The 26430-nt window shown below is 49.7% G+C and overlaps 2 protein-coding genes and 1 pseudogene across 2 annotated transcripts; 1 reads left to right on the top strand and 2 right to left on the bottom strand.

Moving 5' to 3' along the window:
- Nucleotides 1-3389: 3389 nt before the first annotated feature.
- LOC117836150 (3-ketoacyl-CoA synthase 12) lies at nucleotides 3390-5319 on the top strand. The gene has a single exon (XM_034715525.2). The coding sequence runs from the start codon at nucleotides 3552-3554 to the stop codon at nucleotides 4941-4943; it is 1392 nt and encodes a 463-aa protein (XP_034571416.1). The 5' UTR covers nucleotides 3390-3551; the 3' UTR covers nucleotides 4944-5319.
- Nucleotides 5320-22191: 16872 nt separating this feature from the next.
- LOC117840218 (3-ketoacyl-CoA synthase 12-like) lies at nucleotides 22192-23769 on the bottom strand (annotated as a pseudogene).
- A 279-nt stretch (nucleotides 23770-24048) lies between these two features.
- On the bottom strand, nucleotides 24049-26105 carry LOC117835698 (FBD-associated F-box protein At4g10400). The gene is made up of 2 exons (XM_072290975.1): nucleotides 24783-26105; nucleotides 24049-24669 (listed from the first exon to the last, which is right to left on the bottom strand). Exon 1 carries the CDS (start codon nucleotides 26103-26105, stop codon nucleotides 25041-25043), a length of 1065 nt encoding a protein of 354 aa, XP_072147076.1. The 3' UTR covers nucleotides 24049-24669; nucleotides 24783-25040.
- Between the last annotated feature and the right edge of the window lie 325 nt (nucleotides 26106-26430).

Raw genomic sequence — 26430 nt, 5'->3', positions numbered from 1 at the left:
AACCTCAGCCGAGTGCCTAAAGGACAGAAGTCTTTGGAGGCGCCGGGTTTCAACTCAGGAACTCGGGCGCATACATTGAGTACAACTTGACTGATTCCCATGGTGAGTGGAAGAAGAGGTGGTTCTATATTGGGAACCACGATCCTCGCCTGCCTGTGGTGACTGGTCACGCGCCCAAGCACGTGGAAAACTGGGTGAGCGAACCCGAAGACACTCCCAAGCTTGATCACCTGATGCAGCAGATTACCGAGTTGAAGGCACTCGGTCTTACTGGAATCAATGTGGCAGCTAGCTTTCTAAAGAGAAGGGTCCAGCCGCTTCAACAACGTGCTCACTCGGGAAGTGAGTACGCAGGTCTTAAGGATCCATCGCGCATGTCCGATGAGGATATATCCGATGATGACGTAGAGGTGCTGCTGGCCAAGTTCTTCAGGAACTATCAGGGAGTACCAGTAATCCCTGCGGCCCTTCGTCAGTATGACGCCTGGTATGAGCCAGAAGTGGTATGTCTTTGCACCTGACTTGTACTTTTCTGACTTGTGTGGTATTTGTTTGTTGATATCGACTTGTTTTTTGTAGTCTCGAGTTCTTGCCGGCTACTTGGCGCAGTTGGAAGAAGAGTCAGAGGCTGTTGCTGAGGAGTCAAAGGACGAACCCTCTCCTCCCGTCAAGAAACACAGAGTGGTCCGCAAGATGTCTGCGGCTAAGTCTGCTTCAACCCCTGAGAAGTTTCGGGGTGCCAAGCTATGTAGTTGTGAACTTATCTGTAGCTGATAAATTTGAACTTGCTATTTATGACCAATTCTTCTTTGTCATAAAGGCTGTTGACACGGCGCTTGGTAGCGATGAGGCTGCTTCTGAAGAAGTAGTCGTAACCGACAGCTGGCGCGCCAGGTGGGGGGTACCCTAGATGGTCTTTTATGCGGTAAGGATCGTCGAGAATCAAGGAATCAATGGTGACGCAAGGAACACGATTTAGACAGGTTCAGGCCGCTAGATCGCGTAATACCCTATGTCCTGTGTGTTGGTTTGTATTTGGTGAACTGGAGTTGTTGCTGAGAGGGGTCCCTGCTCGCCCTTATATACACGGGAGGGCAGGGTTACAAGCTGGAGTCCTAGTCGGGTACTATTACAGAGTTCTACTCGGTAAAGACCCGAGTAGTTTTCCATAAACATACTTGACTAGTCCGAGTAGGATGTGTCCATCCTTGTTCTGATCTTGTCCGAGTACGTCCCTTAGTGGGCCGTCCAAGGCCTACTCGTGGGCCTAGGGTGTATGCCCGACAGCACCTCCCCTAAGGTTGCTTGCTCACCATGGAGAGGAGGAAGAACCTCTCGATCTCTGGTGGAGTGGCTCGGGCTGGGGGAGGAAGAAGAGCTCTCGGGCTGGTTGGATTTATAGGCGGTGAGATTTTGTCCTGGTTGGAAATTTCAACCGTTGGAACAAAAGATTTAGTCCCGGTTGGTAATTCCAACCGGGAGTCCTGGTTGGAATTACCAATCGGGATAAAAGGGGGAACATCGGTGCGATATTTTGTAGCCGTTACAACCGGGACTAAAGCCCCTCCCGTCGGTAGCCTTCGGTGCCTCATTTTTGACCCGGGCTAATGACATTTTAGCTCCGGGTCTAAAGTCAACCGGGATAAAAGCACCTGATGTGTGGCCTGGGCTTCATGCATGGCTAGCTCTTTCCAGGAGCCAGACCTCATTTGTGACTGCCTTGGCCGCTGACCTTCAAATCTTTAAGCTGGACAGCTGGTCACGTGCTACACTGTCTACACGCAATATTGTAGAAGTAGAACCATTCGTGGCAAACAGTTTTTTAGCCGTACACCGCGAAATGCCTTTGATGACTCAATAAACACAAACGGATTTGCCTGTGATACGCCATATTACAGTAGGAAAATGTTTATGATGATTGTCGCGTACACGACACCTTAGGCACCTCGGTGGTCGACTCTAGTATAGTCCCAAGTCCCAACACGGTCCAACCTAAACTCTAACCATTTCCACTCGTTCTCACTATCTCCTCTCTACCGTGCCGCCGCCGAACAAACCCTATCCAACGCCTCCCTAGATCCGACCCTCCTCCCATGGTCACTTAGTATTTTCTATAAACTAATAATGCCAGAAATATGTAATCTAGAATGATGTATTGATGTATTTTAGGATATTTGTTTTATAATGAGGGTAATTTAAAAACAGATTCAGGGGTTGATTTAGCTTATCGTTAATAATTAAAGAGGAGGTGCGTAATTAGACGCACATTTAGGACTACTTTAGATTATTTCTTATAATAACATAGGTGGCTTATAATTTAGATAAAGATTATGTGAGTTACTTTAACCTTTTTTTAATGTTGGAGGTTGCTAATTTAGATATATATTTCTAATTTTTGTGAGAATTTATTTGTAGGATTTATCTTTTGTTACCAATCTCGTGATGATTAATTAATGTGGAGGTGTCAGAAGGTACCTTTGGAGTCTCCAATGAATAATATATAGTAAGATAGTGACAGGTGTAGTTGAGATGGTAGTCGGTACGGCCCGGTCAAAGAGAGGATGATGGCATACTATAGATTGTATAGTAAGGAAGAGCTTGACGTCGCTAATATTAATTCATCATAGCCGATAGATGCAACGTAAACCTGAGCATGCAAATTGTTGCGATATGGTAGCACATCTGCCTGGCAGTGGCAGCTCGGTAAGTCGGTTCGAGCAGCAATAAATAATGGTGTTTTCACATTGCTATGATGCAAGCCACCACGCTGCAGACATATAGCTAGTGGGGACGTACTGATCGAGATGAGAGCATATGTGTGGCCAGGCAATGACACGGACTGCCTAGATTAGTAAAATATCAGCAATGTTAATAATCTTTTTTACGTGAGCAGTGCGTCGTCTCAACTTGAACCTGGCTAGGTGCCCGTCTCCTTCATCATGAGTAAACACTAGCTCCTCCGGTTTCAAAACAACTGACCAAGAGCGAGGTTTTGCTGCATCTCGATCGATATATATTGGTAAGAGAGAAATCTTTAATATTTTTAAGGTGTAATTTGTGCTAATGACTTCCTAGCATTTAGGAAAAGGACTTGTCACTTGATCTCCTAACGTTGGACTGGAGACGCCCTTAATTAGACCTAACCCTTAACTGAAAGATAGGAGCACAAAATAAATGGGCGCAGCTTTCTGAGCAGCAAGCCGGTGGCAGCTCAAAATTTGTAGTGTTTCCTAATTCCTATTTCCTAATTTGTAGTAGACGACGGAAAAAAACCCTTTCTTTCATGGTCCAGCTATGCTTTGGCCCAGCTACTCTGTAGGCTAACTGGCTAAGCAGCCGCAGCCTGGCCCGGCACGCGTCGCGCGGCCTATATATACCCACACCCGGCTGGCATAAGCATGCAAGTAGCCACACTCCCAACCACTGGCAGATCGAGGCAGACCAACGTGCTTCTAAATTCTAGTACGTAATTAGCAGCTAAGCTTATTAGCTAGTACTGTAAGTATCTAGCATCAAGAGATTGATCGAGCAAGATCCGTCGTCGGCCAGCGATGGAGCTTCTTCCTCTGCTCACGGCGCTCCTCCTGGCGCACGCCCTGGCCTACCTGGCCTGGACGGCCGCCGCGCGCCGCCGGCAGTCGCGGTGCTACCTCCTTGACTACGTCTGCCACAAACCCTGCGACACCCGCAAGATCTCCACGGAGGAGGCCGGCGACTTGATCCAGCGCAACAAGCGGCTGGGCCTCGCCGACTACCGCTTCCTCCTCCGCGTCATCGTCCGCTCCGGCATCGGCGAGGAGACCTACGCCCCGCGCAGCATCCTCGAGGGCCGCGAGGACTCGCCCACCCTGCAGGACGCGCTGGACGAGATGGACGCCTTCCTCGACGAGGCCGTCGCCGGGCTCTTCGCCCGCACCGGCGTCGCGCCCCGCGACGTCGACGTGCTCGTCTTCAACGTCTCTATGCTCTCCCCGGCGCCGTCGCTGGCGTCCCGGGTTGTCCGCCGCTACGGCCTGCGCGAGGACGTCGCGGCGTACAACCTCGCCGGGATGGGGTGCAGCGCCGGCCTCGTCGCGCTGGACCTCGCCCGGAACGCGCTCCGGACGCGGCCACGCGCGCTGGCGCTCGTGGTCTCGTCGGAGTCCATCGCGCCCAACTGGTACTCCGGCACCGACAAGTCCATGATGCTCGCCAACTGCCTGTTCCGCAGCGGTGGCGCCGCCGTCCTGATCACCAACGACCCGGCCCGCCGCGGCCGCGCCAAGATGGAACTCCGCTGCCTCGTGCGCGCGCACATCGGCGCCAACGACGACGCGCACGCGTGCGCGCTGCAGCGCGAGGACGCCGAGGGCCGCGTCGGGATCAGCCTCAGCAAGGCGCTCCCCAAGGCCGCCGTGCGCGCCTTCGCCGCCAACCTGCGCCGCGTCGCGCCGAGCATCCTCCCCGTGTCCGAGCTCGCGCGGTTCGCCGCGCGCCTCCTCTCCCGGCGGCTCCTTCACCCCTCCTCCGGCAAGAAGCAGGGCGGCGCCGGCGACGGCCCCAGGATCAACTTCAAGACCGGCGTGGACCACTTCTGCCTCCACCCCGGCGGCACGGCGGTGATCGAGGCGGTGAAGCAGAGCCTGGGGCTGGACGACGGCGACGTGGAGCCGGCGCGGATGACGCTGCACCGGTGGGGGAACACGTCGGCGAGCAGCCTCTGGTACGTGCTCTCCTACATGGAGGCCAAGGGACGGCTCGAGGTCGGGGACAGGGTGCTCATGGTGACCTTCGGGTCGGGGTTCAAGTGCAACAGCTGCCTGTGGGAGGTGACCGGCGACATGGCCGACAAGGGGCCGTGGGAGAGCTGCATCGACAGCTACCCGCCGGAGAGGCTCGCCAACCCGTACATGGACAAGTTTGGGTGGATCAACGACGTCGAAGGCGACACCTTGATGCTCTAATTGGGCTATTAGTGGCCAACGCGTTCGCTTGGTACAGTACAATACAGCTGCTGACACCTGCCTGCCTCCATGGCGAGTGCGTGCATGCTACTGAAACCGGACGGCCACATGATCGATGACAGCAACCCAAGCATGCAGTAAATTAAAAATGCATGCACGTCGTTCAGTTTGAACGGCGTTTTGGAACGTAAGTACTATACTGATGGAGATATGTGTAGCCTTCAGTCACAGTAGCACCATATATATGTTTTTTTTATCGGAAGTGCTACCGCCCGGACGTCCGATAATTTTGTTTTATCGGACGCTCCGTCGCAACATTGAAAAATAACTATCGAAACATCAAAAATCAATACTTGCAACACCGAGGATTGCAACACCTTTACGTGCATGAAACATCCCGAATTGCTTCGTGCAACTTTCAAAACAGACACATTGCAATAACAAAAAAAACATCTCTTACAACATTGCAACAATGAAAGAAGAAGAGACGAAACAAAGAAAACAACTATATGCAACATAATGAACAAGTTAGTGCAACAACCGATTGCTGGCAAGTCAGACTGTTGCAAAACAGATGAAACATCAAAAGCCACCGTTGCAACATCTAAAAATAACTATTGCAACACCATGAGGTACCTATTCCAACACTCAGATCCACGACAACCAGCCTGCCGCCGAAGGTCGTCCACCATGGCCGCCGCCCGATCCTTCCCCGCTCGGATCTCGCTGGGGTTGGGGAGAGGGCCACCGGATCCGGGGCGTTGGGTGCTCCCGGTTGGTTGAGGACGCCGGAGTGGGGGGAGGGCGCCTCCAGGGTGGGGGACAAGGTTTCCGGAGTGGAGGAGCGCGCCGCCGCCGGGGTGGATGAGGAGGACGCCGTGCTGGGGGAGCGCGCCGCCGTTGGGGTGGGGGATGAGGCCACCGGGAACTTGTTGTGTGTGGAGAGAGAGAGAGCTGTTGGAGGATTATCTTGTTCGGTGAATGAGGTTATGGGGATAAATATGTGAAGGGATAAGATTTACCTGGACGGTAAAGAGTCACGTCGCGTCCGACATTTTGCTGGCGTCGGACGTCGGGAGCTTAGCATTACCTTTTTTTTATTTTCCACCGTAAAGAAAAATATTTATTTTTAGAGAAACAGAGTTGCACCATGTATGGTTGCTTGTAAACTGGAAATGATGCCGTCCCTGTCCATACAGAAACGTTTGCATATAAAATGTAATTTACCTCTGAAAATTACGAGAGAGGACCGTGCCAGTGGAGGGATGTACGATGGATTGGATTTGATTCCACAGGGAACACGACTCGTACGACAAACAGGATGCAGCACTTTTCTTTCACCTGACTTTAGCATTCTATAGGCACAGCCCACTGCTGTCCTTCCTCAGGCTTCACAGGAACTGAAAGTCAGATAATTATGGGGTGCTGGGAGGAGGGGGTTAAATTTTAACCCCCATCACATCGAAGGTTTGGACACTAATTAAGAGTATTAAATCTAGATTAATTATAAAACTAATTACACAACCCCTAGGCTAAATCGCGAGACGAATCTATTAAGCCTAATTAGTCCATAATTTGACAATGTGGTGCTACAGTAACCATTCGCTAATGATGGATTAATTAGGCTCAATAGATTCGTCTCGTGATTTAGCCTAGGGGTTCTGCTATTAGTTTTGTAATTAGCTCATATTTAATCCTCCTAATTCGTATCCGAACATCCGATGTGACATAGCTAAAATTTAGCCCCTGTCTTCCAAACACCCCTTATAATCAGCGGGATCCACTTTGGAACTACCACTGACAACCAAGCTCTTAAAGTCTTGGGGGAGCAAGTGGCGGGTGCAATAACACCTGTGGGCATGGCCGGATATCTGGATCGTATATTTTTGCAGCAAAGGTGTTGCACATCAACCAGATCCTTGGCCTCGTTGGTTCTTTACTCCCTTCTTATCGCATCGAATATTTATATACTAATTAGAAATATTAAACATAGACTAATTACAAAATCAATTGCACATATGGAGGCTAATTTGCGAGATAAATCTATTAAGCCTAATTAGTTCATGATTTGACAATATGATGCTACAGTAAACATGTGCTAATGATGGATTAATTAGGCTTAATAGATTCGTCTCGCGAATTAGCGTTCATCTGTGTAATTTTTATAATTAGCTTATATTAACCTCCGAATATTCGATATGACATAACTAAAGATCCAAACACCCCCTAAATATAACACCATGACGCGCATCTCGTCGCCGTTGCGCTGTTACAAAACTGGCATTTGCATTGGCCATTGGGTCGGCACGCAACAGTCTATATCAGCTCGTTTGTCACGGGGCCGCCCCCATCCTCCGCCACCTTTGGCTTTTTTTTCCTCCACTTCAGCCATGTGAGAGAATGAGAAAGCGGGCAAGGAAGATCTAGTATACCTTGCCGTGAAAGAAAGGCAGCGGAAAACTCGCAGGCGCTACACGAGGCGGCGGCCGGCTAATAACGAGCCCCATAACTTCTTGCATGCGCGCTATTGCTATCTCCCCCATAACCGCACTACAGCGCCGGTGACGCTCACGCCTATCCTCCACCCACATTGGATTATCTCTGCTTTATTTAATATTTTTTTTCCACTTTGTCATATAATAATATACTTGTAGTCAGTAATAAGGTGAAGACTTCGAACGGGAAATTAGTAAAAAAAGGAAAGGAAAATAAAAGAGAGGATGAAGAATACCGCCTAGCTAGTACAGATATTATGCAACAGAGATTATGATGCAACGCGTGTACCTGGCAAGCGGGGAGTACAGACAGACTGACAGAGAGTGCACCGCGTCTGCCGCCACCCCGGCTGACAACACGAGGAGGGCCGGCAACAAGCTGCGTGGGGTGTGGGTGTGGCGAGAGGCGCCCGCGCGTCCCTTTCGTCGTCTGCATGGAGCCCGGAGGAATTGAAGGCGACGGAGCCGTGGGGCAACGGAGGAGGCGGCAACTTGCGGGGGCTTGCTTGCAGCTAGGCGCCGAAAGCGATGCGCATGTGCCCACTGCCGGCCGGGGTAGGAGCTCTGCCGATCGAGGGCGGGGGCCGCGGGGCACATGGCGCATCGCCGGCGGGTTAATTGCCGTACGTCGTCGGTCCTCGTCAACAGTTGAGCCCTCAACTAATCGGCAATAGCTTCGTCGTCGCTGGCAGCAGGTTAATGAAGGTTATTAGTACCAGCATATAAAGGGTTAATGGCTGCCGTCGTCGTCCAGCGTCACATCGGGGTGGTGCGGCGGACGCCAGAGGAGATTGCTCTGTCTGACAGGCTAGTCTTTGAGTTAAAGCTACATGCATGGTCCTCGGCTGGGTTGCCTGTGCACACGCGGTCACGGATCGAGCACACATCCTTCTCTTCCATCCTCATCTGGTGGATTGGCTCTTGACTAACTGCCCCCTTTCTCCTGATGGGGATGACTGGAGCTGCGGCGAACGTGATGAGATCAAAATAGTAGTATATACTCCCTCCATTCCAAGTGAGGGAGTATTAGCTAAGTTCTTTTCAAAAGCGGCCAGAAAAGAGTATTCAAAAGTGCCTTCAAGAAAGTGGGTAAACCAAAGAATCCGCTGGAACAGAAAACTATAAAAACGGTTCCAAAAAAATTGAATATAAAAAATATTCCGGATTAGGATCGAGGGTAGAGCTAGGGCGTGTTTGGAGGCGTGTTGAGGGTAGAGCTAGGGCGTGTTTGGAGGCGTGTTTGGATACGAAGTACTGAACTGATGTTTGGATGCTAATTAGAAGGACTAAACGTGAGCTAATTATAAAACTAATTGCAGAACCCCGTGCTACACATTGTCAAATCATGGACTAATTAGGCTTAATAGATTCGTCTCGCGAATTATACTCCATCTGTGCAATTAGTTTTATAAGTAGTCTATATTTAATACTTTAATTAGCATCTAAACATGTAACGTGTGTTAAACTCTTTGACAGGGGTATCACCCCTTAGAAGCGCTACCATTGTGCCACGGATCCGGTTGTTGTGTTTCTATAATATAAAGTGTACATAAGATATATTTTAAGATCTGCTCTACGATTTCCATCCATTAAAAGAGCTGTCGCCATCCGCCCACGAACTGGAAACAGCCACCGCGATGGTGATAATGTGGCCGCACACATTCAGCGGCAAGTCAATGCATGTGACAGGCTAGGTGCATGCATGAGATGAGACGGCAAGGTGTATAGAGTACGCCTACTTTTCAGCACCATCCATGAACGAGCAAGTCAAGGTCAACCTTGGTCATCTCTCTTCAGAGTAAATACTGCTACTAATGTTGTTGTCGTCCTTGTCGTCGCTTCGTGTGTGTTTGAAATAACCCCTTGTTTACTTCACTCCCAACTCCTAACTTTGGCACTATGCAAAAAGAAGATTCCCCATCACATCAAACTTGCGGTACATGTATGGAGTACTAAATGTAGATGAAATTAAAAACTAATTGCACAGTTTTGTTGTACTTTGCGAGACGAATCTTTTGAGCCTAATTAGTCAATGTTTGGACAATAATTCACAAATACAAACGAAACGCTACAGTGTTGCTACAGTAATTTGGCACCTTCCAAATTCGCCAAGTAAACAAGGGCTAAGCTCCGGTCCATCCCGTGTCTGACAGCTTCAAGCAAGCTCACTGTACATCGACAGGGTGGTTCATGCATGTTTGACCCGGCGGATTGCACTGTGCACGCTCTCTTGCAACATACTCCTGCTTCTTTTTGATAGACTTATGTCGTCTTAGCATAACGACGAAGGAGAATAAATTTTACTTATCATCTAGTGAACCATATCATTAAGTACTCTTGTTATCATATGCACCTCCGTATCGATATCATCATATACGTGCACCAATTATTTCTAGAGGAGTTACTTTGGATGGGAATTGAACGGTTATCTGTATCAAACTTAGAGACATCAACTCAAATGGGACTCTCAAATGGGACTATCAAAGGAGAAATATTTTAGTTTTGCAAACCGGGCTATCAAAACAATGAAGAGAGTATATAAGAGATCGCACTCAGCCACTGCCAACTGCTACAATTAATTTCTGTACTCGCAAGCATTGAACGCGCAACCGATCTCGAGAGTCAGCAGTGTGTGTCCATGCATGTTAATAATATATCATAATGGGGAAAGCTAAATCCTACTTCTACCCGCCATTTTCCAGTCCCTCACCAACTTGGATTGGATTTTTGTTCTCCCATCCCATGCCGATGCAATTTGACTTCATCTTCTCCCACATTGACGAGGAAGGATTTTGGGGGGATCCCCGAATTCTGATGAGGCCAAGAACGGAGCTACTGATCCCTCCGTTCCAGTTCCAAATTATAGATAGTTTTAGCTTTTCTATGTTTATAAATGTTTGTATGCATCTCTAGGTTCATAGATGTTTATATGCACTTAAATATATAGTGTATGTCTAGATGTACATAAATACTTATGAACCTAGAAAAATCAAAACGACATATAATTTGAAACGGAGGGAGTAGCAAACATCGGGAAGGGAGGGTCGACATGAAGGTCTGATGTGGTACGACTCCCTCTGCACAAAGACTCGTTTCACTTTCATCATAGCGTCTCCCAGCTCTTCTTTTTTTTTTCTTGGCATTGTCCATCCATCAATAGCAATATACTACTCCCTCCGTTTTAAATTGTAGGTTGTTTTAATTTTTATAGGTGCTTAGATATAGTATATGTCGAGATACATAATAATATGTAGATGCAGCTAATTTACAGCCGGCTGTAAATTAGCCGCACCGTACAGCCGCACCGTTTTGAGTAGCAAATAGATTAGCTTTCCGTTTTTAGCAATAAACCTCACGCCTAGCTATAGCTGTCGCTGTAGGCAGCAGGCCTTCAACTTTCTGCCTGCCCACGGCCCATCCCAATGCAATACAGAAAAAACAACTATTCCACAGAAGTGCCCATAATTTGCCCAGGAAATTTGTGAAACTGCACGCATGCAAATCTGCACATAAACTGCACATCATTTGATCATGCAACATCTCAGCAAATTCTTTGGCAGCCCTATCTATACTTCAAACTATTTTGCTTTTAGTTTTCTGTACAAAAGCAACCTGATATGGTTTTCTCAAATAATACCCATTACAATTTCAAGTATTTGCTTTCTCTGTGCACAACCATATGACCTGCCAATCAATGATCACAACTAAGTTGGGTCTTTGCAAACAATTAATTCTAATCTGCGCACAATGGTATGATGTGTGTTTGCCTTACGTCATAAGCAAAATAATCTTCATTAACAATCACTGAAAACAGATGACGACTACACATTTGCTTCCCTTCCTGACCACTTCATGACCTGCAATGCGTTTAAGATAGAATGTAATGCATAATTAGAGAAAATCACTAGAGGTTGAAGATTTTGCAATATTTCGCCTACTTGAAACATTAGACTGCCCCTATAATGACACAAATATAGGGCTGATCAGAAAAAAAAAAGATGAAATGACAAAAAAAAACTAGCGGTAATAGAGGACAACTGAAAAAGACACATGTAAGACCATAAAAGTAGTGCTAGCTTCTGTAGTTAGTTAGTACAATTGGTTGGTTGTGACCTCCTACTACCGAAAGCAAAGCATTACAGATTAAACAAGGGGCATGGTAACGGTATTGCCAATAATATCACTGTTTTTGCTTCATGCTTCTCAACAGGATAGCTACAAGCATGAAATTGATCAATAGAAAAATAAAAAAGATGGCAAATTGTCAGAGCACTGAAAAATGCTTAAATCAGAACACAAAAATGCTAGACTAAAATGAATAATTTGGTAGTTTATTTAGCATATGTTGCTTACAAGACGAAACATCACTACGGGAAAGTTCAAAATTGCCGAGTGTATTTTTTTTGCCGAGTATTTTTTTCGAGCACTCGGCAAACAAGCTCTTCGCCGAGTGCCAAGCCAAAAACACTCGGCAAATAAAAAACACTCGGCAAATCGGGGCTTTGCCGAGTGTCAAATAAAGAACACTCGGCGAACCCCCCTCTTTGCCAAGTGTCAAAAAAAACACTCGGCAAAGAGGGGGGTTTGCCGAGTGTCAAAAAAAACACTCGGCAAAGAGGGGGGTTCGCCGAGTGTTTTTTTTGACACTCGGCAAAAAAAATAATTTTTTTCCTCTTTTCACCATGAAATTTTTCCTATTTCCCACATACAACATGTGGTACTCCATGTTAAAATTTGGTATATTTTTGGATTTATTTGCTATATTTATTTAATTAATTGCATTTCAAGGGAATTTTTGGTATAAGTCAAATTTGAACTGCAAGTGATTCAAATTATGGAACAAAATGAGTAGAAAAATGATATTCATGTTTTTCGCCCCAATTTGAGACCTGACCCATGAAATGACAAGAAATTTCGAACATCTTGTTCAGGAAACACGACCATGAATGTGTGGCAGTGGTATTTTTAAATTATAAAAAAAACAAGCAAAGTCTGAAAATCATGAGATTTGTCATGATGTGATGATATCATAGGTGGAGGCTGTGGAAAAAAATTGAGAATATTTTGCCCATTTCATCACGTACCATGTTTACAAACTGAAGTATTTCAAAAGAAAAATAGTAACGTTGAGAAGGATTGCATAAGATTTGGAGTCAAAATGACGGTCCAATTTTGATTTGACTACAAAACTTTTTGTACAGTCAATAGAGAATATATATTATTTCATGTAAATTTTTGACAATTTTTTGAAACTGTTAGATATTTTTAATTTTTTTTTAAAATAGCTTTGCTGAGTGTCCTAGGGTAGACACTCGGCAAAGAACCCTTCACCGAGTGTCACCCTAGGACACTCGGCGACTTAATTCCCCGGCCCCAAGGACTTAAGTCCCGGCCGCACCGCACTCCCACTCCCACTCGTCACTCTACTCCCACCTCTTCCTCTCTCCCTCCCGCCGCCGCCCGGCGCCCCCAGCCCCGCCGCCCCAGGCCCCGCCGCCCGACGCCCCCGGCCCCGGATCCGCCGCCGCCCGACGCCCCCGGCCCCGGATCCGCCGCCGCCCTGCGCCCCCAGCCCCGGATCCGCCGCCGCCCGACGCCCCCGGAACAAGCTCACACGTCGCAAGACCAGCAACAACAGCGGGAGCAAGCCGGTGGCGCCGCCGGCCGCCACCACCGGAACAAGCTCACAGTCCTCCCGCTCATCTTCCTCATCTACTTCGAGGTCGCCGGCGGGCCGTACGGGGCCGAGCGTGCGGTCAAGGCAGCGGGCCCGCTCTTCACGCTCTTGGGCTTCCTCGTCTTCCCCTTCGCGTGGGGCGTCCCGGAGTCCCTCATCCCGGAGTCCTTCGGCCCGCTCGCCGGCTCGCCCCGGATTCGCCGCCGCCCGACGCCCCCGGCCTCGGATCCGCCGCCGCCCGACGCCCCCGGCCCCGGATCCGCCGCCCGCCCGGCCCCTCCACCGGATCTGCTTCATGGCGTGGCGGCGAGAAGCAGTGGCGGTGGCTGGCGGCGGTGTGGATGGTGGCGGTGGCGGAGCAGGTGGCGGCGGCGGCGGCGGCGGAGCAGGATGTGCTGGTGGGGGAACATGATTTTTTTTTATTTTTTTCAATAATTGTTCGCCGAGTGTTTTCTGGGCACTCGGCAAAGTCTTTGCCGAGTGCCCGACACAAAACACTCGGCGAATCAGTGTTTGCCGTCAAGATTTTTGCCGTGTGTCGTTTGCCAAGTGTTACACTCGGCAAACGCTTTGCCGAGTGTTTTTGGGGCTTCGCCGAGTGCCCCTGGCACTCGGCATCTTTCCTGTTTCCCGTAGTGCATGTGGGCTCAAAGTGACAAAGAGGATGGAATGTCTATTGAATCCAGCAACAACTCTGTCTAAATACCAGTGCTGGTAGTTATATGCGACCTAATATTGAAGGCGGCCAATCAAAATGAATTATGAAACTCCCAATGAAGCATTGCCTAATGCAGTACACAATTTTGCCTGTTACATAAATACACTATTGCCTAATCAGAACCATATTATTGCCTAATGAAGTCTATTATATTGTTTTGGGTAATCCAAGACCATATTATTTCCTAGTTTCTGGCCACATTACTTCCAATTTAGCAACCACGGTTTTGCCTAATTCCTGCTCATATTATTGCCTACTTGGGAACCATATTTTTTGCCTAAATACTCTTCCTAATATTTGCTAATTCAGAATCATAATTCATAATGATATTATTGCCTAATGAAGTACATTGTTTTGCCTAATTCATAATCATATTATTGCCTAATGAAGGGGTGTTTGGTTCCACCTTGCTAAACTTTAGTTGCTAAAGTTTAGCAGCTTTTAGCTGCTAAACTGCCAAACACCCTTGCTAAAATTTGCTAAAGTTGAGTTGCTAAAGTTTAGCACTTTAGCAAGTTTTTGGTTACTAAAACTTTCTAAAAGGTGGGTTGGACAACCTATACCCCTCATTCATTGCTTGTCTCCCCCCTCCTGCGCACCTTTAATAAGGGTAGATAGGTCTTTTTACAGCTCATTAAATACCTTTTAGCAAGAGTATCCAAACAGCTTTTGCTAAAGTTTAGCAACTAAAGTTTAGCAAATTTTAGCTGCTAAACTTTAGCGAGAGTAACCAAACAGGGCCGAAGTATATTATTTTGCGTATTTCAGAAGTATGGCATTGCATAATGCTTAGTGCTATTATTATTGTGTTACTACTCAAGTCACATGCCAAAATAAAGAAAGCCATGATTAACAATGGAACCAGCAGTTGCATCACTATAGCATGAAAATGATCGTCCTTGTACCTTACATCTGAAGCCTTGCTAGATTACTGAGCTGCTTACCGGCCCGAGCAAATGACAGGCGTTGTTGCTGTTGTAGCGGCGCTACTGCTGTTGTGCCGACCCAATCAAAGATGAGGTGATGAGCTCATGTTATCCCTGTTGGCATACGACAGAGAGGAGAAATTATGGAAAATGTAGGCAATCCCAATCGAGCATAATAGTGCAAGAATAAATAACTAAATTGCCCCAAAATGACCCAATTACTGGCACAACTAAATTAATTGGAAGATAAATCAGAAACTCAAGCTCAATATTCTACAGATTTCTGTAAGAAGAAAGTAATCTGTGTCCAACAGCTATTTATTCTAAAAGTTTTAAGTTAAGCTCAGGAAAGTGTAACTCTATGATTCAATAATAGTGTGTTCCCGTAAAGATGGAGAAGTTGGTCATAAGTCATATAAATTGTACTCACTCCGATTTCTTTATATGATCAATTTAAACTTCTCAATTTCTCTAATCATAAGCCACCATAGAACTTCTAGGCGATCTTTTTCTCTTTTCTTCCTATTCTGACATCCATGCTTGCCACCACAAGAACTACCAAACAAATCATGGACTTGTGTTGCTGGACATTAAGCGCATGAGCACATGCTACATTTACTAAATTTAAGTCAGTTACATTTAAAACCATGGACATGTAAGAGCACACTGGAAGTGCATCAGCTGCAGATGAAACGTGTCCGTACATACCCATTACTACTATTCTTGAAACACACGCATTCATTTCGAAATGAACATTTTCAGTATGATAACCTCACAAAAAAATGCCGTCTACATGGCCACATACAAGTCTACATGTTCAGAATCTGATCCTTCCAATTCTTCACATGACATAGACAAAACTTTACTCAACTGGGGGCCTTCTCAACCCGTTAGGAACCACAACCCATTCCCAAATCCTTAGAGACGACTATTATACAATATTGCAGGTTTGACTGTATTGGCTACATACCATTGATTCATTTCAGCTTGTGCGAATTCATCCGAAAAGTGCTAATCTAAATTAACTCGGCCGATGTACACATACAAATGGTTAGATAAGCTAGAACGTGTCAAAAGTAATACACAATCCCAACACTCCCAAATCCACCAACGAATTTCCACCATCCTCCCCCCAAGCAAACTCATCAAGTGCCCATCCTTGCACGATTCGCGTACACAGAGGTAACATATGGATATAGCCTAGCTCCACTCCCACCGCGCTCACCCCCGCCTAGCCCCGCTCCCGCATGCCGCGCCCGCCACGCTCACTGCACATGCGCGCGCATCTACGCCCCGCCCCACGTGCATGCCCGCCTCGCCGCGCGCACCCTGGCCCCACCACACCGCGCACGCGCTTCACCACCGTGCCACGCCACCGCCCCTGCCGCCGGTGCGTCGCCCGTCGCCAAGTCTCTGCGCCGCCCGCTAGAGTGCCGCCCTGTGCGTCCCCTGTGCTCCGCCCTGTGCCCGTACATTCCGGCCACCATTAACGCCGCTTGCCGCTTCCCTATGCGCCCATGTGCGCCACCCATTGGCCACCCTCTCCCCATCGCCTCCAGCCTATAAAAGGCCCCCCCACTTCACCCTCCACTCCACCACCAAGCCCCAGCCATCTTCCTCCCCCATCTGTGCTCCCAGTGCTGCCACCACCGCCACATCCCGCTGCCGCCGTGGAGCCACCTTCACGCGCCGCCATTACCCAAGGTGAGGAGGGTAATGGAACCCCCTCACTCCCCTCTTCATTTGCCCCCTCTCCCTGGCCGCTGCCGGCCAGGCTGCCCCCTTCCTCCTCCCGCCCCTATTTCTGTCCCATGGAGAAGAAAGGTTGTTTTGCCTTTTGCCCCTTCCCTTATTCCTTTTTACACCGAGACCTTTCCCCCCTTTCTCGTTTCTATTTTCATCAGAAGCCCTCCCTCTCCCAGAGATAATTACAAAGAGGTCCCTGAACCCTTTCAAAGCAACCCCTAAACACCTTCTCGTCGATATTTTATGCACCAAACTTCCTCCTATGAACTTCAAATTCGACCACATCATTCTTAAACATATTCCCGCCGAGTCATCTACCAATTCCATGAAAACACTCTTCCTTCCTCTATTTTTGGTTCACTCTCTCTCTCTCTCTCCGAGCTCAAAAGGTAAAACTTTATTTTCTTTCATTTATTGTGTGCCCGCTTGTGTGTGTCGTAGATCGCGGAGTGACCGAGGAGGATCCCAAAGTGGAGCTTGAAGGCCCGTACCATGAACTAGAGCCTGAGGACCTGTACTGCAAGCAGGAACTCCTGGAAGGCTTTGAGGACGACAAGTCCAATCTCACCCTTTGATGCATATTTATCCTAGTTTTTCAAAACACAACCTATTGGTCAGTTTTATAAAATTGCATATTGTTTTACTACTTAAAAACCTGGTTAGATAGCCACCCCTTGATTGCTATGATTATTCCTTGATGACCTAAAATTATCTCTAAATATGATATGCTCTGTTTAGGAGATAATTATTGCTAGAATGCTTAGGAATTGATTACTTTATTTAATACAACTCAATCATGAATACAATGATTTGCCAAAGATAAATGTGTGAGTGTTTTGGTGAAATTAAATGGGGTTTTGGTGAAAGAAAAAAGAGGATGTTTAGATGAGACAGATGGGTGCTTCTTGTGTGAAATGCCAAGATGGGCTCGTACCTTAGTGGTTGAGCAGGTTGGGAGATATCCATCTTGTCTGGATTAAGGACCGTGTTGATGTGTCATCTTGCCTAATTCAATTTATCGTGCAACCAATCGACCTTTGTATGCGGCAAAGGCTTAGCATAAATCCTACTAGCAAATTTGTTAGCCATCAGGAGAGCTGGTGAGCAATGAGAGACCATGGAGAAGGAGTAAGCACGGGTGGCTTAGGTCCCGGTTAAGACCTCATTGGTAGGTCATCGACCCCTTGGCTGCTTCCGTGTTGGCTAGTCAGGTCTTAGCTAAGATGGGTAATGGCTTTGATAGGATCCGCACTAACACTAAGGTGATCGTGCTGCAGTACCCTACCTGTGGGTAAAGTATACACATCTGCAGACTTAAAACCTATTCGAATAGCTGTGTCCACGGTATTGGACAAGTTATGGTTTGGGCACATAACTAGTATTTGGGAGATGGATGAATTTCATAGCGTGTCTTAGATTTTGGAAGTGTTCGGCAATTGTGCCGTGAGCTACCACGGACGAGGAGTTTGGTAGCACTAAAATTTGGATCCTTCGTGTAGGATCAATGCCACTCAATTATTTGGTTACTAAATAAATGCTTTGTGAAAAACTTTTCAAAGTGAACCCCTGCATGTGTTAAAAATCTAGCTTTATTGCAAATGAACCTTAGTCTTATCCTTATTATGACTTGTGCATATTCTTATTATACTCCCACCGTGGGCATGGTTGGACTTGTTGAGTACTTTTGTATTCACTCTTGTTTTGTTGCTTCAGAGGAAGACCCGGACTTCGTTGCCGAGGACATCGAGTAGGTGGTCGCTTCCGCACCCAACGTTGCCTGTGGCGTTGGCCCTTTGCAGGATGCTTCCGCTGGCATGTAGTCCCGAGTGCTGCCTAGCATTTGTAGCTTGGATCATTACCATTGTTCATTTACTTATCATTTTGGCATGACTTTCGCGCCCGCTCCCTCAGGAGTTGTACGGTTCTTGAACCATCTGTTGAATAAATATGTTATCAGCCTACTGGGACTGATATTTATATCACATTTAGTCTCTGCTTATGTGGGGACGCTTTAGGGAATGCCTTACTTGTGCGAGAGCTCGATGATGAGGAGCGCTTGGCGAGGGAGGCGTCGGTGATGCCAAGGACGGCAAGGATGCCGCACATGGTGGCTTGCTCTGGCTAGATCTGGAGGTGTCGTCGTCAAGATTTGCAGATCAAGACTTAGACTAGTAAATTTCTTTTATGCGCGTAAGGCTTCGGATGGTGGCATGGGAGACACGGGGTCAGACTGGTTCGGGCAAAGGAAGCCCTACGTCCAGTATCGAGGCAGCTCGTGTTACCCACGCGGGGTTCTGTAGTAGGGGTTACAGATGGGCGAGAGAGGGAACTGATCCCAGGTCTCTTATGTGTGCTTGTGCTCTCAGGAAGTACGAGAGTGTGTTGTTGGCTTGAGAAAAAGAAGTCCCCCCCATCTCAGGCCCCCGATGCTCCTTTTATATCGTAAGGAGATCACCGGGTTACAGGTGAGACCGGGTGTGGAGAACAGTAAAGAGTTAAACACAGCCGGGTAAAAAGTACAACATGAAGGGAGGAACCAAGTTCCCAGGTTCCCGGCGTCCTCACCGGCCTTCGACGTCTGCCGACGCGCATGCTGGAGGAGGATGGTGGCGCGCCAACTGTCGTTGCGCCCTGTCGATGGCCTCCTCGGTGAATGTAGCCGCCGGGTCATGATGAGGGCGTTTCGTCGTGACTCTGGTGTCCGTTGGGAGGGACGGCGGATGCCGCCGCCCTGCTGATGGCTCGCGGAGAGCGGACGTCACATCCCTGCTGCCGGGCGCGCGGGGCACGAGAACGGGCGAGTCTTCCCTCTGTTCCGGGCGGCGCAGGTCATGAGTGCCTTGCGGCGAATGGAAGCAGGCCGCAGGTACTGTAGCTTGTACAGTGCGGCCATGCATGGGAACTTGCAGCAGGTTGCGTGAGGAGTGCGGTCATCCTTCTTCCTGACAGTCCTGCGACGCATTTATGGCGAGATCGACAGGGGGACCCACGAGATCTGCGCCTGAGGTGGACTCTTGTCTCGTGGGCTGGGATGAGCCCGACCTTTTACGCCCGGGGTCGGGCGAAGCGGAGCCTTGCGGCGAGGGGTCGGGCGCCCCCGACCCTGGGACCGCGGTCGGGCGAGGCGGAGTTCCGCCATCGAGGGGTCGGGATGAGCCCGACATCCTACGCCCGGGGTCGGGCGAAGCGGAGCCTTGCGGCGAGGGGTCGGGCGCTCCCGACCCTGGGACCGCGGTCGGGCGAGGCGGAGTCCCGCCATCGAGGGGTCGGGATTGTCCGACCCCGGGGCCCTAGGTCGGGCGGGACGGAGTGGGATGTTCTCTGCCCCTACCGGGTCGGCGGTAATCGTAATTACCGCAGTTGGGCCAGGGCCTTCGTGACTGCTGTTTTTAAGCGGCATTAGGAGGTCGTTAATATTTCCCCCCAACAGGAGGGAAGAAGAGGTAGCTAGGGTTAGGAGGGCGACGGCGGCTCACTGTTAACTCCATGGGAGGAGGTGGCGCTGCCCGCGGATCTTCCTCATCTTCATGCGGAGGATCCGAAGCCCTTCCGTGTCATGCGGCCGACGTCCGCCGCATCACAGGTCACCGCAGGTGCCAGAGATGTTGTGCCCCGCTGTTTGCCTATCTGAGAGGAAGATAGGAGAGAGAGAAGGCGAGTGCTTGAGGGATCGGGGAGCAGAAGAGGAATTGCGTTTGTGTAATCGTGTGATCAATGTGTGGGTCCCACCATGTGGGTGAGGTCAAACCAAATATCAGCAGTAGGATGCTCCGAGTTGCAGATGGACGGTCGATGGAGGTGTGTGTACGAGAGGACAAAATTACAGCTGGTCGGAGTGAAGTCATAGAAAAGTTAAAACAACCTACAATTTAGAATGGAGAGAGTAGTTATAATAGTTGTTGAATGCAGCGGAATTCTTTTATTTTCAGCTAGAATAGCGCGTTCCCTTCCCGCACATAGGAGGGTTCCTAGAGAGATGTTGTCGTTTACTTTCTTGATTGCAATAATGCAGGCTATACTGTTCAACTGGCACAAATGTCTGCTCGTTGACTAATTTGTGGATAGGTGTGGATGGAGCTTCCCCGAGCATCAGTATCTAGACAGTTGGAAAAGAATGAGATGTTAAAATCAGATAAGGGGTGTTTGTTTCTTTAGTTCCTCCTAAAATTTCTATCACATCACATGTTTAGGTATTAATTAGGAGTATTAAATATAGACTAATTACAAAACCAATTGCACAGATGGAGATTAATTTGCAAGACGAATCTATTAAGCCTAATTAGTCCATGATTTGACAATGTGATGCCACAGTAAACATGTGCTAATGATGAATTAATTAGGTTTAATAGATTCATCTCGTGAATAACCTCCTTCTGTGTAATTAGTTTTATAATTAGCTCATATTTAGTCCACCTAATTAACCTTCGAATATTTAATATGACATATTAGTCCGGTATTGATCATGATAGATATCTCCGGCGAGTAATTGCGAGTAATTGCTTCAGCTGTGCCTTGGGGATATACTACTCCTGTAGTGTAGCAAATAAATGGCAGAGAGGGACGAGCAACCACTGCACGAGCGACTCCCGGCGCGTGCCGGCCGCTGGGTATTCCATAATAATTCATTTTTCCCGTAAAAGAAACGTGTAGCATTGAAGCCTCCTCCAAGTCTCCAAAAATACCACCTCAGCTACTTACTTGAAAAAAAAGAAAAATGTAACCGAGTAAATTAAGAAACGGTAATGATAATGCTAGGACTCGGACGTCCGATGTCCAGTGAAAAATTGAACGCGAGTCCCACAGGACATCTGGCTTATCTATCCACCACCGCATTCCCTCCGATCCTATCATGTCTACCACTCGTTCATCTCTCTCCCTCCCGCGCCATGGAGAATTGGAGGGTGGCGGCACTCCGGCGAGCTGCCGGGAGGGCGGCATGCAGCGGTGCTTCGGCGAGCTCAGAGGAGGGACGCCTGCCTGGTGTGTGGAGACATAATGCTATAGTCATTATTTTTCAATGTTGCATTAAATTATTTTCCATGTCGCGGTAGGTGATTATGGATGTTGTACGAGATGTTTACAAATTATTTCGTGATATTACAGCTTGGAGTAGATCCAGATATTGCATATATTGCAATAACTATACACATATGTTGCAAGCGTCTGTTCCAAATGTTTCATTTGTTTTTCAAACGTATGTCGCAAGTGCTTTATTTGGATGTTGCATATGTTTCACATATATGTTGCAACTGTTTTATCCGAATGTTGCATATATTTGCAATGGCTTTTCAAGTTTTCTAGTGTGTTTCAGATGTATGTTCAATTATTTCAGCTATTTCGGCCGTATATTGCAAGTGTTTCATCTGTATATTGCAAAAGTAGATCTGGTGTTGCCCATGTTGCAATGAGACCCACCTACCGTAGTTGCTGGGCGCCGCCAAACAGGCCTCAGCGCAGGCGGGCCCGCGTGCATGCACGTGGGAAGCGGAGGGGGCTCAAGCGGTCCCCGTGTGGGGTCGGGCAGCACATCACCGCGTGGACGTGCGAAACGGAGTCCAGGCGCGGACGTCCGTCCGGATGTCCGTCGATGTCCGTGCACTAGCAACTCCGTTACAGAAGTTCTCTTAGCTATCACTTCCGTGAGATGGATAGACTCAGAGCTCCTGCGCCCGCCCACAAAGAAAGAGACATCAAACCACGAGTGCGCGCTTGCAAACCGAATTCTTGGCCCAATCTCGCTTTTCCTATTCATTTTGATGGGCTCTAGCCCACTTCTACACACACGATATATAGGCAGGCAGATCCAAAGTCAAAACGGCTTTTTCTTTTTGGGCCGTCGCGGTCCAAGTGCTCAGGCATTTGAACCAGCAGCGCACCGTCGCCTTGTCCTCCGTTGATGTAGCCGTACTTTTCCATGTACGGGTTGGCCAGCCTCTCCGGTGGGTAGCTGTCGATGCAGTGGGCCCATGCGCCCTTGTCGGCCATGTCGCCGGTCACCTCCCACACGCAGCTGTTGCACTTGAACCCCGACCCGAACGCCACCATGAGCACCCTGTCCCCGACCTTGAGCCGCCCCTTCGCCTCCATGTACGACAGCACGTACCACACGCTGCTCGCCGACGTGTTCCCCCACCGGTGCAGCGTCATCCTCGACGGCTCCACGTCGCGCTCCTCCAGCCCCATGCTCCGCTTCACCGCGTCGATCACCGCAACGCCGCCGGGGTGGAGGCAGAATTGGTCGGCGCCGGCCTTGAAGTTGATCTTGCTACCGGTAGCTGCGCCGCCCCCGCGGCGGCGCAGCAACTTTCGACATGCCACGGCGGCGGCGAACCGGGCGAGCTCCGTGGCGGGGAGGACGCGCGGCACGAGGCGCCTCATGTTCGCGGCGAAGGCGGCGACGGCGACCTTCGGGAGACCTGCTGAGGCTGATCCCGACGCGGCCCTCATCGTCCTCGCGCTGGACGATGGCCCCGTGCGCGTCGTCGGCGGCGGCGACGGTGGCCCGCTCCACGAGGCGCAGCTCCATCTTGGCGCGCCGCCCGCGAAGCGCCGGGTCGTTGGCGAGCAGCACGGCCGCGCCGCCGCAGCGGAAGAGGCAGCTGCCCAGCATCATGGACCTGTCGTTGCCCACATACCAGTTGGGCACGATGCACTCCGCGGAGACCACCAGCGCCAGCGCCGGCCGCGTTGACCGCGCGCGCAGGGCGTTCCGGGCGAGGTCCACGGCGACGAGCACGGCTCCGCAACCCATCCCAGAGAGGTTGTACGCCGCGACGTCGTCGCGCATGCCGTGCGCGCCCGCGATCCGCGACGCGAGCGACGGCGCCGGGTGGAACGTGCTGACGTTGACGACCAGCACGTCGACGTCGCGGGGGCCGAGCCCCGGCGTCCAGGCGAAGAGCTCCGCGACGGCGCCGTGGAAGAAGGGGTCCATCTCGTCGAGGCAGTCCTGGTGGGTGGCTCTGCCGTCCGCGCGGCCGGCGACGAGGGTGCGCGGGGCGTAGGTGTGCTCGCCGAGCCCGGAGCGGACGACGACGCGGAGGAGGAAGCGGCGCGCGGGGCCGTCGAGGCGCTCGCTGCGGTCCAGAAGCGCGCGCATCGTCTCCGTGGGGAACTTGAGGTCGTCCGGCGGCTTGTAGCAGACGTAGTCGAGGAGGAAGCACCGCGAGCGCCGGCGATGGGAGGCCGCCGCCGATGCCGAGTAGGCGGCGGCCACGACGAGGAGCACCAGGAGCAAAGCGATCAGCTCCATCAGCTGCGTTGGGTGCTAAGCTAGGATACGTTTTGATGGCAAATGTGGTGTATAGTATATATCGCTGAGAGATCTGAACACTTGTGTACTTGTGGTTGTTGGTCGCCTAGTCGGTAATGGTTGGTTTAATTCTTTTATTTTCACGTGGTCATGCGTGCTAACTGAGAAACAACGGAACACTAGAATTTGAAGATGATTCCTTTCACGTGTTGTCCTAAGCTAAGCTTGATGTCATGGTCATCTGTGTCGTTTTTGTCCTAAGTTTGATGTGGGTAGGGATAAACTATCAGCACATAATCGTGCATTGGCACATAATCACGTCATGGAGGTGCACATGAAGTATAAAATCATTTTAACTTCAGTTTCAGTAGGTGACCAAAATGAGCGCCTAAGGAAGCTACCATTTTCTATTTCACAAGGCTCTGTATACTTTCGGTATCCTAGCATCATCCCATGGATCATAAAACAAACAACAAACGTTATAACACACCTTGTTTAAATCCATCAAGATTAATGAAAGTGCGTATATGTACTGAAGCTATAGTTTCAGCATGTACATTCAAAGGGATCGGCTATGGTTAAATCATGAACATGATCGATGTGTATAATACGGCAATGACATCTATTTAATGCAAAATCTAACCGAGCGCCTCTGCAAGCCCTTCCCTCCACCTGAAGCTTTACACGCTGCTCAGCGAAGAACTCCTCATTGCAGTTTTTCTGTGCAACCTCAAGTCTCATGAGCTCCAACTCTCTCGCGTTCAGTAGGAAGAATGAGGCAAAGCTAACGTGTGACTTGATGCCCTCGTAGTTCTCCAAGACTAGTGTCTTGATATGGCTGTCAAAGCATTGGATAAGGTGCCTATGCTTACGGCGCCACAGATTCTTTTCCCTTCTTCCTGATATACTGCCCTGAAAATGAACACAGAAGAAAGAACACATTTGGCGTGAGGATTTCGATGCAACAGCAAGTGAATGAAAAGGTCAGCAGAACGTGAGAATATCAGGGCGGGAAGAACTGTCACCTTTACGTACAACTTCTCCAAACATGGGAAGCATTTCATCAAGCCAATGACCATATCTAGATTACCAATCAACAAATCTACTGATAAGATCTTGACACCGCGCACCGCCGACGTGAAGCTAACGAGGTCCAACCCCTTATTCAATTATTAGAGAACACAAGACATCATCAGGCCATCAAGAAATGCAAATTATGCAAGACTTGTTTGTAACTGCAATGCAGCTTATTAGCTTTGATTAGCAAGCCTTATTAGCTTATACTATATAATGAAGACAAGCAGCAGCAAGACGAACAACGCAACAGGTACCTGAAAAACCGTGGATCCAAACACGTGTCTGGACCTGGAGAGTTTGGAAGGCCAATTAGAAAGGGAGCCTAACGTCTCCAGCTTCGGTGCTGCCATGACGGATACATGGAAGCCTACACGTTGAGCACACAGCAACTTCTCAAGACACGGAGCATCCTCGATGACGAGTTCTTGAAACCGGAGGTCCTGGCCATAGTAGTCGGTTCGGACGCCGATGCTTCGAAGGCTGGTGGAGTTGATCCGGACGCAACGGAAGCCATGGCTGCTGTCAAGAAACAAGTACTCCAGGGCAGGGAAGCTGGACCTGGAAATCATGCTGTGCAGCGAGCCCTCGGAGATGCGAACCCGTACGAGTCCGAGCTGCTGGAGCTGGGGGAAGCGGATCCCTTGCACGGGGCCGCCGTCGGGGATGTGGCACCGGCAGATGGTGGCGGCGCGGAGGGTGGCCGAGAAGCGGAATAGGGACGCCGGAGGCGTCGGTGGTTGCTCCAGAGCCGGCCGACGATGGTCGCAGAACTCGATCTCCTGAAGGTTGTCGAGGGCGGGGGAGCGCAGCCAGGCATCCACGGTGGCGGCGCGGTCGTGGACGTGGTGCGCCGGGACACGGAAGAGGCGGCCGGGGCCGCGGTGGGCGGAGAGGATGCGGGAGACGACGCCGGCGAGGACCTCGTCGTCGGCTTCCGGGAGATCGCGGCAGTCGAGATTGAGCGGGGCGGCGCGCCAGAGGTGAGCCCACCGGGAGGCGAGAACTTGGGTGCGTGCGGCCTCCTTAGTTGGGAGGAGGGAGATGATGTCGCCGAGTATGGCGTCTGGGAGGCCGCTGATGCGGTCCACGCTGCCGTCTTCTCCTCCGGCGCCGGGCGGTGGTGGTTCTTGGCTGCTGTGTGCACCTGTCTTCTTGATTGGTGTAGCTTCGGGAGTGGGCGTATCCGTGGCCGCTGTCGCCGGCGTCGAGGACGTGCCGGTCTCCGGCGCCTCTGCTCTCCTCTTCTTCGCACCGGGAGCCGCCGCCTCCATGACTGTGCCTGGCAGCTGGTGACGAGGTGTTGCCCGTTGCACTCTCTCTTGATGGAGTGGAACAGAGACGCCTGGCCTCTTGCTTGCTTTTTAACTGAAGTTTATTTTCTTGTCGTTGTCTACGCAAGACGAGCCTTTCAACTTTGAACAGGACCTGTCATTCCCACCAAAAAAGATCAAAAAGGCCAAAAGTTCTCAACCTGCAGTCTTGCCTTGGTTCTACTCGAGTTTTGTTCGTATGTGTGTGGGCACATTGTGATGCTTGTGTGAAAGGAGAAAGTCACCACTCAATTTAGAATGTCTTTCTGCAGTCTGAAATCTACTG

Source organism: Setaria viridis, chromosome 9 (genome assembly GCF_005286985.2).
Source record: "Setaria viridis chromosome 9, Setaria_viridis_v4.0, whole genome shotgun sequence".
Lineage (NCBI taxonomy): Eukaryota > Viridiplantae > Streptophyta > Magnoliopsida > Poales > Poaceae > Setaria > Setaria viridis.
Note: the sequence above shows the minus strand (reverse complement) of the source record. Positions and strands in the feature narration are given on the sequence as shown.

What these genes read in the sequence shown, in the direction of transcription:
- LOC117836150 (XM_034715525.2), top strand. Translation starts at nt 3,552, where the DNA reads ATGGAGCTTCTTCCTCTGCTCACGGCGCTCCTCCTGGCGCACGCCCTG.
- LOC117835698 (XM_072290975.1), bottom strand. Translation starts at nt 26,105, where the DNA reads ATGGAGGCGGCGGCTCCCGGTGCGAAGAAGAGGAGAGCAGAGGCGCCG.